The sequence below is a fragment of the Panthera leo genome, chromosome B1 (assembly GCF_018350215.1).
Source record: "Panthera leo isolate Ple1 chromosome B1, P.leo_Ple1_pat1.1, whole genome shotgun sequence".
Taxonomy (NCBI): Eukaryota; Metazoa; Chordata; class Mammalia; order Carnivora; family Felidae; genus Panthera; species Panthera leo.
In genome coordinates, this window is record NC_056682.1 from 59,506,792 (window position 1) to 59,519,560 (window position 12,769).

The 12,769-nt window shown below is 37.8% G+C and overlaps 2 protein-coding genes across 3 annotated transcripts in view; one reads left to right on the forward strand and one right to left on the reverse strand.

Moving 5' to 3' along the window:
- CBR4 (carbonyl reductase 4) overlaps positions 1 to 12,052 on the forward strand; it is a 97,030-nt gene extending 84,978 nt beyond the window's left edge. Inside the window, exons 5-6 of one of the 2 annotated variants that reach the window (XM_042935121.1) lie at positions 11,208 to 11,258; positions 11,713 to 11,790. In XM_042935121.1, the coding sequence (XP_042791055.1) occupies positions 11,208 to 11,257 (50 nt within the window). In that variant the 3' untranslated portion in view covers position 11,258; positions 11,713 to 11,790. Of the gene's footprint in view, positions 1 to 11,207; positions 11,259 to 11,712 lie in introns of both variants that reach the window. The other variant, XM_042935119.1, reaches the window with a different exon arrangement.
- PALLD (palladin, cytoskeletal associated protein) overlaps positions 1 to 12,769 on the reverse strand; it is a 267,481-nt gene that overhangs the window by 8,606 nt on the left and 246,106 nt on the right. Inside the window, exons 14-16 of the mRNA XM_042935116.1 lie at positions 12,021 to 12,170; positions 3,283 to 3,377; positions 1,246 to 1,378 (exon numbers count right to left, since the gene is read on the reverse strand). Of these exons, the coding sequence (XP_042791050.1) occupies positions 1,246 to 1,378; positions 3,283 to 3,377; positions 12,021 to 12,170 (378 nt within the window). The remainder of the gene's footprint in view (positions 1 to 1,245; positions 1,379 to 3,282; positions 3,378 to 12,020; positions 12,171 to 12,769) is intronic.

Consider the following 12,769-nt stretch of genomic DNA (forward strand, 5'->3'; position numbering starts at 1 on the left):
TTGAACAGATACATGCTCTGAGCTCATATGGGGATGGGAGGCGGGAGATGAGCAGATTTGTTACTAGAGGGATTGGATTAGTCATTTTCCCTTAGCACTTAGCACCAGGTCAACAGTAGTTAGTGTCTAGGAATGCACCTAATGGGTTAAAAGGGGAGTGGTGCTTTTTTGGGGGTAAATCTATCTGTTGCTTTAGTGATATAAGGCTTACTTTGATTTTTTTCTTCTTAAAGCTTACATATACTGATAATTTTTTTCTTTAAAAAATGTAGATTTTTTTAGACCTTTTTACACATGAAGTAATAATCCCTTGGTATCATCTAATAACTAAAATAAAATTTACTCTGTTAAATGTCATCTTACAGGTAGTCTATATGAATTAATTATAGACCAAAAATATACATATAAATACACAGATGCTGAAACTCAACTTTTGTACTTATACTGTAGAGAGAATTATATTGGAAAATAAAATACTTCTGTGAAGAGTACTTTTTAAAACACATTTCTATAAACCTAGATTTAATACTCAAGTACCTTACATTTGTGTTCTGCAATCCCAGACGGAACCAGCAGAGGGACCCCAAATAATTTTAAAAACCTTTTCCATGTTTAAGAGCTAAAACTTATAATAAATAATGGGGCAAAAAACCAAAACAATCAAAAAAATTTTCAGAGCAGTGGTAATTAAACATTTCTGGCCTTGAGCTCCTTTGAGAAATTGGTGAAAGCTATATCATATACATAATTTTGTATGCAATTTCAAAACTCACACACCTAATGAAAGCTGCCTCCCCAAGGACCCTGGGTTAAGAAGCCTTGCTGTAAAAAGGGTGAGAGAAGGATGTCACTCTAACCTTGGAAATGGGAGGAATAAAAGAGTAGATACATGACTACAAAATTTATATGAAAAAAGAATGAAGATAAATTATTAGGACATGTAACAGATTTAACACATTTACTACTTCAACAAAATTGGAAACTTAAAGGGAAAAAACCTCCCAGTGACTTTGTACAGTATGCTATATAGAGTTCTAAATAAAGAAAACATTTAGTAAAAATTTAAAAGAATGACAAAACAATATATAAACATCTAGTATATTTCATTTTTTTCCCCGATGTATGCTGGAAAACATTTTAAAGATGTATGTATACCTTACATAATTTCCCTAAAAGGAATTCAAGAGTCATGTCAGTGAGGGGAGAAGGGAAGCCAGAGATTTGCAGGCAATAACCAGCTCTTACTTTACAATCCATTCTGCAGAGTTTTCCTTCTTGAACAGTTAGGTCTCCAGGAGCCTGTAAGAAGTGAGGTCTGAAGAATCGCTCCTGAATTGGTTCGTTTTCATCTCCACTGTCCCTTGATCTAGAACGAGGCCTTAGCACAAGACAGATAATAAACAGATAGAAAGATGAAAGGAAAGGAAAGGAAGAAAACAAAGAGGGAGGGGGAGGGGAAGATAGAAGTTATTTTCAGACTCTCAGTCATTTATTTTTTTAATAATATGTGGAGCAATAATATAATTTCCTTACCTAATTCTTACTCCTACAGTTTACACATAAAGTCAAAAAAGCAAAACCTTGTTCATTTCCAAGTTTATTAGAAATTTAATAGTCTGCTACTTTCTGGTGTTAAATAACTCTGCTATCCTAATTCTTAGAGCTAATATGAATAATAAAAGGGGAAATGGGAAAAAATGAAGTACTCTATATTAACCTATTTTTTTCCTAAATACTTTTGAAAGCTATATGAGAAGTAGCAGCAACTGCTGCTCATTTTTTGCCAAATCTTTTTCAGTAGTAATTACAACTTCCCACTATGATTTTAAATTTATAGGAAATTAACATTTCTTATTATTTGGTAAGAATTTCAGATCTTTCTAATCAAAATTCCTTTTCATATTAACCAGGAAAACAAATTATGTATTTTTTAGCTTTAAAATAAAATTGTGCAAATCTTCCAGATTTTGTGTACCTCTCTCACTTTTAAGTATGTTGCTAGAGGCACCTTTAAGAGCAATAAAATTTAAAGTAATTGCAGGGAAGATGTAAGAAAGGAACAAGATTGTCACTAATCACTAGAAGAGAAGTTTAAAAACATTTAACCAGAAAAAGTAGAACAAATGAAAGAGCAGTATAATTAATAGGTCAGTAATTCCCAGTTTTAGATAGTTTCCTCTTCTCTAACTACAGGTCTAATTTATGAACAAAATGCTTTCCTAGGCGACACTGGCACATGGACAGTCTTAAATGTATTGAAGACACAAGCGAAGCAGAAGAAAAAAAAATGCAAGAGCATGGATGTGGTACTAACTATGTTGTGTTTACATTCACACATACAGGCACAGGTTCCTGTGAACAGACACTGCCACAAACAAGTTAGAATTAAACCCATGTGTGTTTCAGAGCCAGAATCGTCTTCCAAATTGTTGAACAAAGGGCTCTGTGCATCCAGTCACGAGGAGGTGTAGAAACACCACTTGTTTGGTGCTTACCTTCTGTGAGCCTAACTTAGTATGCATTCTCTTCACCAAAAGTGTTTGCATCTGTGGCCTGTAGTTTACTGTCTGGGCTATTTGAGCATACTGTGTAAAACACCTAAATAGGAACCCAAGATGACAGGCTGGTTGACTTACCATATTCTTTTTTTAAGTGCAATATCCTTTCCTTGTCTCTGCCTACTGTTACTCCATCAACATCCTTGCACAAACTCAGGGTTAACTAGGACTAGAAAGCACACTCTATTGTTAGCAAGTATTTGTTGAGCATTTAAAATAGGACACACCTTACCTACAAAACTGTCATCTAAAATAAACTCTTTAGAAGTGACTGAAATGTGAACATTAGGAAACTAGCTGATTTTAAGAAATCCAGTGGCAATAATTTGTCATGGGCAGTCTAGACAGCTGTTGGTTGGAGAAGTTTGGTTTTGAATATCTGTGTATCATTTACTGGTATTTTCACATTAATGTGCTGCCATTTAAAGGTGTTGAGTCTTGATATCTTCATACATAAATTGGGCCCCAATTAACAAATTAGTGATAGTATATCTAACTGGGCTTAGCGACATTGGCAACCGTTTGTTCCTTTCCCGTTTCTGAATTGCAGACAAGAATAATCAGGGAGCTGTACAATGTATCATTTTAAGATTGTATTCACTTTCTTCTGTCTTGCAACTGTGTTCACTTTTGGGGTCCTATCACGGTTCTAGTAGTGTTGAATTTATAGTAATAACTGAAATGAAACCGTAGTAACACCTATGAGAAGCAACGTGTGAAATACCTTCTGACATGAGGATGGCCTGAGGGAGAGCGGGGACTGCGACCTCTTTGGTTTACAGCCTGTACCATTAGCCGTCCCGTACAACTGATGCGGCCCTGTCAGAGACATCAGGAAAAGAAATGATTTGCAAGCAAAACAACTAACCTCCAAGCACCACCGTGTTTACTGTCCTATTCTCCATAAGACATTATTTCTTAACCAATAAATAGACCATATTAGTAATGACACCAATCCCTCTCAGAAATGTACTTTCCCTGAGTTAAACTCCTCAGTGCCCTGTATTTAAGGAACTCAGTGACTAGGTCTGATTTAGGACTCTTAAAAAAGCTTTACTGTTTTATCTAGAATGGTCTTTAAATGACAATCCTTCATGAATTCGTTGTAATCTGCTATGGTCTCCCTAAGACACAATGTTGGATCGTGAACTATGGCAGGGGGACATTACTCTCTTGCGATAATTCCATTTTCATGGTCGAATATCTATTGGTTGTAGCTAATTCTGAAATCAAATGAGACGATTTTAGTTTTCTAACATATCTTTTTAGTAATATATTTTTTAAATGTTAGTAGTGTCTCTTCCAAAAACCATACATTAAAGAGATGCCAGCATGATAAAATGAACATTATGTGAGAATACACATGGGGGTGTCAAGGAGAGTATAATGACCCATACGTAGGTCATCATATTCGCATGAAATGAGCAAAATCATGACTTAAAAACCAGAAGTAAGTATCTAAAATATGTGTGTGTGTGGGGGGGGTCATATGATATGGGCCTGTGTAATGAAAACCATATTTTCTCTTTCAGATTTTCTCTCTTAAAGTTGCTTGTCAAATTGAAAAATTGATAAATGTTCTCCTAGGATAGACAAAAGTAATACTTAGAGGACTCAGATGATATGAATAAATCACCACTGTTACTCTGGCTTTTTGGTTTAGCCCCTTCTTTTAATTTTTCCCCGATTACTAGCAGAGTGGCAAAATCAGTGATTTTCTTCTCTCACATCTTAGGAGAATGTGAGCAGCTGTACTTCTAAATTCTGATGATGGCCGGAAGGGAACGGCAAGAGAGGAAAAATGATAAGCAGATTATTAATGATCAGACTCAGTGATTTCTAGCTCATAGTGGATGAGCTGCCTTCATGTGCACTTAGAGTCAGAGCTGACAAGTGAATCTCCTTTTCATTCCAAGTTGCCAGTACTGGCAGGTAACAGGAGCAAAGGTGTGCTGTATGCTTTGAGCAAGAGCTGCTTTCTGAGTTCCAGCCGATGATGAACTACGTGAGGGGGGCACGGGGCTGGAGGGGACACACAGAAACCCCACAGCAGGACTCAGCGAAGGGCGGGAATCTAGTCAGCAGGGTTGTCAGGGTCTCCCCGCAGACTGGGCTTCTCTGGGGACTTGACCGCTCCGAAAAGGCAAAGACACATAGTGCTGTAATACAGACAGGAGAAGAACCGGGGGCTATCAGATAGAAAGAGGTGGTCGTAAAGAAAGAAAACTGAAGAAGTGTTACCCCACTAGATATGTAACTTCCCCTGGCATTCACAGTACTTGCTACTGAGGTCATATTTAAACATGGCCTTTCTTGAAAATTTCCAAGGAGACATGAAGTAGAACATTATGAGGGGAATTCTTTAAGAAAACATTTTTTAATGTTTGTTTGTTTATTTGTTAGAGAGAGAAAGATGGAGCACAAGTGAGGGGCTGAGAGGGGGAGACACAGAATCCAAAGCAGACTCTGAGCTGTCAGCATAGAACCTGGCGCAGGGCTTGAATCCACGAAAGGTGAGATCATGACCTGAGCTGAAGTCACACACTTAACTCACTGAGCCACCGAGGCACCCCGAGAGGGATTATTTCTAATTTAGATTTGTTGCGTCTGAAGTTCAGGTCAGTTCTCTCATGCTAATCTCTTGCCAAACCCTTGGGAGGCCCCCCTAAGCCAGCCTGAAATCTGAAAATTAATTTTCTCTAACCCCTCTAAGTCTTATGCCTGCTACAGAAAATCTAGACGTGACTTGTTTAGAAGACCCCCATTAAAATTATGCAATCGATGCATTGTAGTAACTGATTTAACAAGTCAACATGTAAGATCCATGGTTCTTTTGGAAGCCAAAGGCAAGGAATTTTATATTTTGTTTTATACAAATAGCTTCAAAATTGTACTGATATGGGATATGACTTTCTTAGTATTTGCTTTGCTACTTAAGCAAATAATTTTAATCTGAATATCTTAAAATAGATTTATATAATTTGTATACACTTTTCCTCGTTGTGTAAAACCCAGAGGACCCACAAGGGAAGTTAACATTAAGTTATCATTTCTGTGGTTAGAGAAAGATGTAAGTTAAATTCAATCTTTAACCTTGAATTTGGGGAAGCAGAGAAAAAAATTTTCTCTAACCTGGATTTGAGTTTTGACTTTCCGAAGACTTTGGCCAAATCACCAAATTTGTTCAAGCCTTTGTTTCTTCTGTAAAAACCAGCGTACTATATTTGTCTCACATGGATGTTGTAAAGATTAAATGATGTAACCCAAGATGATCTTCATCTTCCAAATATCAAATGGTACTCGATGTCATAAGTTACCAAGTTACCATTATTAATCATTGCTGGTATTTTTACTGTGAGTCTGAGACATTATACATGCACAGACATGCACCAGGATGATTTTCAGGGGTCCCAACAGCTTGGTTGACTGCAGTAAATTTTTCCAAGTGGTTATACTTTGCCTGAGTATGCTTTTACCTCCCCCCCCCTTTTTAATTCCTTAAAATAACTCTTTTAATGAGTGTCTCCCCTGCCCCTCAGTGCTCTTAATGCTGGGATGAGCCTCAGACACCTTTGTATGACACTCCTTAGCTCTGGAGTCAGTCTAGGTTTGTAAACCAGTTCTGTCCCTTATAATTGAGTGACTTTAGGCAGGTAATTTAACCTCCTGAGTTTCCTCATCGATAAAGTAGGACCATATAGTTAATCAATCCTGCAGGGGTTCTTATGAAGATTAAATGAGTTAGTAGGTGTAAAGTACTTAGTATTATGTTTTGTACACAGTAAACACTCAAAATGTTAAATTATTATAGCACTGAATATGGATATAATTATCATAACAACCAGATGGACATGAAGCATCCCTTAGAATTGTTTTAAAAACATTTTTTTTCAAAAAAAAATATTTTTTCATATGCAACAGGTTTTCTTTCTTCTTTCCTTCTCTCTCTCCCTCTCTCTCTTTCTTTCTCTCTTTCGGTATTAGGATATAATTTACTCCAAAGGAAAAACTTATGCTGTTGTTTGAAAGGTGCCAAGCACACTGCTATAGTCACTGTATTTATGTAATGGCTGCATTTGAGGTATGAGATAAAAGTTGTCCTACTCAACTCTAACCACTAGACTCCACTTAGGATAAACCCTGCCTCTTCTTCCATCTCCAAAAAATAACAACAGGTTGGTATACTGCTTTGTCAAGATTACACATTTCTACAGTGTTTTCAAGATTTCTACACTACCGCTTAGAACCATATACACAAATAGTGCCACAGAGTATCTTCCTAACTACCCAAATTTAAGAAAAAGGAATATGTCACCATTTGTCACGTTTTTAACTCCTACACCATCTTTCACTTCTGAACATAAAAGGGGAAGTCATGACCTTCAGGAAGCAGAATTGTTAGTTTGATAATACAGTATTATTGGCTAAATACATATTACTAATCAGTAAATGACCAGGAGCATTTAGAAAGCATCCAGGGGCGCCTGGGTGGCTCAGTTGATTAAGCATCTGACTTCAGCTCAGGTCATGATCTCACAGCTCGTGAGTTCAAGCCCCGCATTGGGCTCTGTGCCGACAGCTCAGAGCCTAGAGCCTGGAGCTTGCTTCAGATTCTGTGTCTCCTTCTCTCTCTGCCCCTCTCTGCTCATGCTCTGTCACTCTCTCTCTCTCAAAAATAAATAAGCATTTAAAAAAATTAGAAAGCACCCAAACTCATAAGCTGTATAATTTTGATATTTTTAGTTAGAAAAAAGATCCCAGAATTCACTGTAACACTGTTGAAAGGATGCCTCTGGTGTATGCAATTGAAAGTTCAGATTTTTAAGTCTGACCGTCTTATTTATGAAGGTCATACAAAATTTTAATCATATTAATGTGCAAATGAACCCCAGTAATCCTTGTGACTGCTGGGCTCTGATGGACATTAATGCTGCTGCATTTGCTTTTAACTTTCTCATTTCTATCTACTTTATTATTAACACATGAAGGAGTAATGGAAGTGAATGTTTAAAGTTTGAAATGAGCCAGGAAACCTTATAATGCTAAAACAAAACACAAGCAAACCAACTTCTTAAATTTAATTCAGCTGTGTGTTACTTTTCTATTCCAAACAAATCCACAGAGTTTAAAGCTATAGAACAAGTAATAAGCTTGAATTCTTAAAGTGATTATGTATTAAACATTCAGCTTGTAAAGATTATTCATGCCTCACGCAAAGCCAATTATTTGTATAATATGGAAATAACATTTATATTTCCTAGCTTATGAAATTTAACTGTGGCACACAGGTCTTTATATAAGCTTGCCACTTGTATACATAATGCAACTTGAGGAAACATCAAATTGCAAAACAGCCCTTCCAAACTCCAAGTGCAACACAGCGTAACTTAGCAACACAACAAAAAGTAAAACATTCATGTTTAGATTTACTTGCGTCTTAAACCGAGTGTGCAATCCTCATTTTGGCATTATGTTTGGTGTCGCACCGCACAATCACTCATTGTTTCACTAAACTATGTGACTGCTTTGGTCTCTCATGAATTGCCAGAGCCGCACACATGGCGTGTGATACACAGTCCAGTATGTGCTTGGAGCTGTGGGTTCCATCCCAAGTAGAATTTGGATGCAGTCAATAATATCTAACGTGTTTCTTATTCCCCAAAGATTAACCCAGGTGGAAAAATATTCTATAAAATATTCTGGTAACCTTTAGTATTTCCCTCTTTCCTTGGTTCTCACCCTTTCTCCCGGCTGCTTTGTGTAATTATTTTCCACTGCTCAGGAAAGCCCTGCCGTCTGTGTTTCATTACTGAACTCATTTTTCCAGGCCAGCCTTTTCCTCTTTCCCTTGGTCATTCCACGTCATGTACAGTCCAGTGTACCAGAAAAAAAAATAGAAGGAGCTGTCTCCCTTTCAAACCAAATGTTTTTAAAATGTGAAAAAAAAGTTTAAGGTAACTAAATGGCATCAAGGAATTGGGGAATCAACTTAAGTTTTCTTTTGACTATATGTTATGCCTTCATGATTAGTGTATCCTGAGAAATTCAGCTTTGACTCTGTAAATGTTTTCCAGTGCCTTATTATCATGCTTCTTTTAAATCAAATTACAAGAATGGCAAAATACTTCAATATACAATAAAAGATGTTATAAAGTAGAGATGAAATAAAACACTGTTAGACATTTCTATTATGGTATTCCTATAGCAACAAATGATAATGGTCTGCTGTTTGTCATGGTTTAAATACCTCTTTGTCCTTCTAATGAATGGTAGAGTTTGTTCCAATTTCTAGGTGATAACTCACAAAACCTACATGTGGCATATTTGCACATACTTGCTCAGTACTGAAGACGCCAGGAGAGGAAAGGAGTTTTACTCTCGAAACTAAAATCAACCAGGCAACATGCTGAGACTTGGAATGGCATGTAATACCAAGTACCCTAAATCTAAAAATTCTCTCACAGCAATTTCAATCTGAGGCCTGCGTGCCCACTTTAGGATTTCCTCAGATTCTCTTCACAAGTTCCCCCTCCTATGCCTGCCCCTGGTCCTTAGGTAGAAAAGGAGACTTAATTTAGCCTCACCCTCTTTAAGTTAGAATATTGGGTGGATCAACTCACACTGAGAGGTAGTTGGAATTCTTGGTATCAGGAAGTGCTCTGGTTACTGTGGCCTCGGAGCTCTTTGAATCTTTTGCTCCCTCTGACAGACCCAGGGCAGTCACATTACTGTTTGCTGAAATCCCAGGTGAGATGGGACATTCTGTTAGAAGGGCTGGGCTTTTGGCAACCTGATGTAAACTGGTGCACTTCTCATTCCTTTGTCTCCTCTTCAAAGGGTAGAGGCCAAGATTGAGAGAGAGTTAACGGAGGGACTTACCCTGGGGCTTGGTTAAAGCAGCAGAATTCGCTGGGGGCTGGGGACTGAGATGAGGGCCCTGAGCGTGCTGGGAGCAAAGCCACTTCCCAGCTTCCTGTGTGGCTCCCATCAGCTGTGCTGTGGGTGTGGCCGGGTCTCCTGCTCCCAGCTCCCTCCACCCAAGCCCACAGCTGTGGCAGTTGTGGCACGGTCACATCTGCTGCCTGACTCCTTTCCCATGGGGGTGGTAAGGAGGAGAAGCCAGGAGGTCAGAAGACCACACACCAGCAACATGTTGGGTAGAAATTCCATCCTGAACTGACTTGCCTACTCTCTAACAGTTCTGTAGGGGAGTATCTAGAAACAGAACTGATCCTTCACATCCTGATTCCACAGGCTCCTGCCAACGTTTAGGGCTGCTGCTTTAAGACAGGGTTATTAGTGTCTCTGAATTAAAATAATGACAATAACTAGCTTTTACCGAAAGCATATTATATGCCAGGTAAACCAAGTATATTATTTAAATCCCTATTATCACTCTTATTTCACAGAAGAGGAAATAGGCACAGAGAAATTATGCCACTTGCTAAAGGTCACATAGGTGGTGAGTGGCAGAGGTAGAAATTCAACTCAGATCTGTCTGATGCCAGAGTTCATGCTCTTAAACCCTGAACGACACCATTTAGGCTCTTCGGTAGCATCAACCCTGTCCGACATTTCTGGCCTTTGTGGTGTTATTTCTTTCCCTTCCTCCTCTTCTGTATTACAAAGGGGATCTTCAGCAGCCCTCCTGTATCTAATGACTTCAATAGATATCGAATGACTTCAACTAGTTTGTCAGTAGTTTAAATGCTCAGAGGCTGGCACGCAGTCTCCAACTCTGCACCCTGCCATTGGCCGTGAGCAGCAAGTCCTTCCCCGTTTAGAACTTTTCCATATGTAAAACTAGGTTAGTACAATTTGAAGAAGACTAGAAACAGACTCATAATTGCAATTTTACATTTATGTTCTTTGTTCTATAAAACCGCTGACTCCAGTAACAGTTTAAAACATTCGCTAGGAAAAATGCCTCAAAATTAACATTGGGACCAGCACTGGCGAGTGCTGGAACACAGTTAATTCGATCTCCATAATATATCCCAGGCTTTCTAGGGGACAGAGGAACAAAGGACCCAGCATGAAGAAAAAGTCTGGATTTTGTGGAGTTCTCTATTATTTTAATTAAAGGCAGAAAATTGAGAATTGAAATTTGTTAATAATATTGAAGGAAACATACTGAAAATACAATAAGAAAAAAAAGCAAGTTCCACTTCTGTTCCCCTGTTCCCTCAAATCCTCCAAATAGGAACACAAATAAGTATTAAAATGTAACTTTCAGTAAGAGTTGCGCTTTTGACTATTTTTCAAGGTGATGGTCATGTATTCACCGATTGAAAAATTGGAACCTGGAGAAAGTGCATATTTACCATGGAAACTGTGACAGTGAAGTCGGCTGTGCTCCCTCACAACCTGATTTGTGGAGAATTCGAGTTCCATTCTAATCTTAGTAGTATTGCAGAAACAGATGTTTATATGACAATGTAATATTAGGACAAACATTGCGCAAACTGTTAGAGGTCTGTAAGCTTTGCTGAAATTATTTGTATCATTTTCTAACATTTCATGCTTCCTTCTAAAGAAATAATGAAATATGGAATGATATAAATAGATCAGAGATTTAAAAAACATAACTGGACAATCTTCATTAGTTCTATAATTGTTAATTTTAGCTTCTTTTTTTTTTTTTTAAAGTGACTTCTGCTGACTTTGTAAAATTACCCTGTCACCTATGGAGGTCTTAAGGTACAGAATCACTCCTTACTCACTTTTGCATCCTCTGTACCCAGCAAAGTGTATCAAATATATGCGGTACTCAAAAAGGAATCTGCAGGCTTGAACTGGGGACTTGGTACCAGTAGCTGCCTGTTAAATTCTAAAGGAGTCAGCTGGTTTTTTGACCCTAAATCTAAGGGCAAATACAAGAGAAAACATTTGGATGGAAACAAATAATCCTGAATGCCATATGTAGGTGCTATCAAAATTATAATTTATCTACACTTATATACGACTTAAATTCCAGTGAATTAAGTGTATCTGTATTTCTTTTAAATATCTTACTTTTTTGAGGATTTTTACTACAGCATATTTATATATGTCACTCACTACACTTTTCTCCTTTTTTTTCCTTCATAGAACTTAATCCCATCTGAAATTATATTATTTATGTATTTGTTTACTGGCTTACTTTCTATCTCAGGACTTTCTTCTGTCCAGCACTGCAACCCCATCACCTGCATAAGTGTACCTATGAGGCCCTCAGTAACATTGGTGGAAAGAATGCACGTCTACACTGGAATTACTCATGTGGAAAACACCTGATGAAACAGATACTAATAAAGAATTTTTCTATCTTCTGAAATCAAGATGGATGTAAAATTTGGGAAAATCATTTCAAGTCAAAGAAATAAGATTCCACCTTTTTAATTAAACAGTTCCTTTCTTCAAATAAATGCCTGTAAGCACTATGCACAGAACTGAAGCCAGACCTATACCCTTAATCTTTACCTGAGGGTTTGCAGCCATAATTGTGTAATTGCCATCATCATCTAGGGTGGAGGCTGTGGTATGGAGAGAGCAGGTCCCGTCAAGATCTCTTTGAATGGTGTAGTGATCATTCTTTGGAGAGATCTGCTTTCCATCTTTAAACCAATAGATCTGTGAAAGGAAACAATGATTAAAGATTAAGGATGTGTATAGTATTACTCTGTTTGGGGGACTGATAAGGAATAACTGTGTGGTCTGCAGAGCTGATCTGAGTTTTCATGTTAAAATGTTAAACAGAACATCTGAACAGGAAATTGATTTTTGAGTGAAAAAAGTAGGTGAGAAACAGGTTTAATTCTATTTTAGTTTTTAAAAATGATATATCTTGGGGTGCCTGGGTGGCTCAGTCGGTTGAGCATCCGACTTCCGCTCAGGTCATGATCTCGCGGTTCGTGAGTTTGAGCCCTGCGTCGGGCTCTGTGTGGACAGCTCAGAGCCTGGAGCCTGTTTCAGATTCTGTGTCTCCCTCTCCCTCTGGCCCCTCCCCTGCTCATGCTCTGTCTCTGTCTCTCGATAATAAACGTTAAAAAAAAATTTAAAAATGATATATCCTTATATTTAAAAAAGTATGTATGTAAGTAGGTATTCACATATTACTCACATAATTTTTTACATATTATTTATCTGGAGGGATCTAGATTGAACGTTGACAGTAATAACTTCTGGGGTGGCTTCACAGGCATTTTCCATTTTTGCTTCTATTTTCCAAT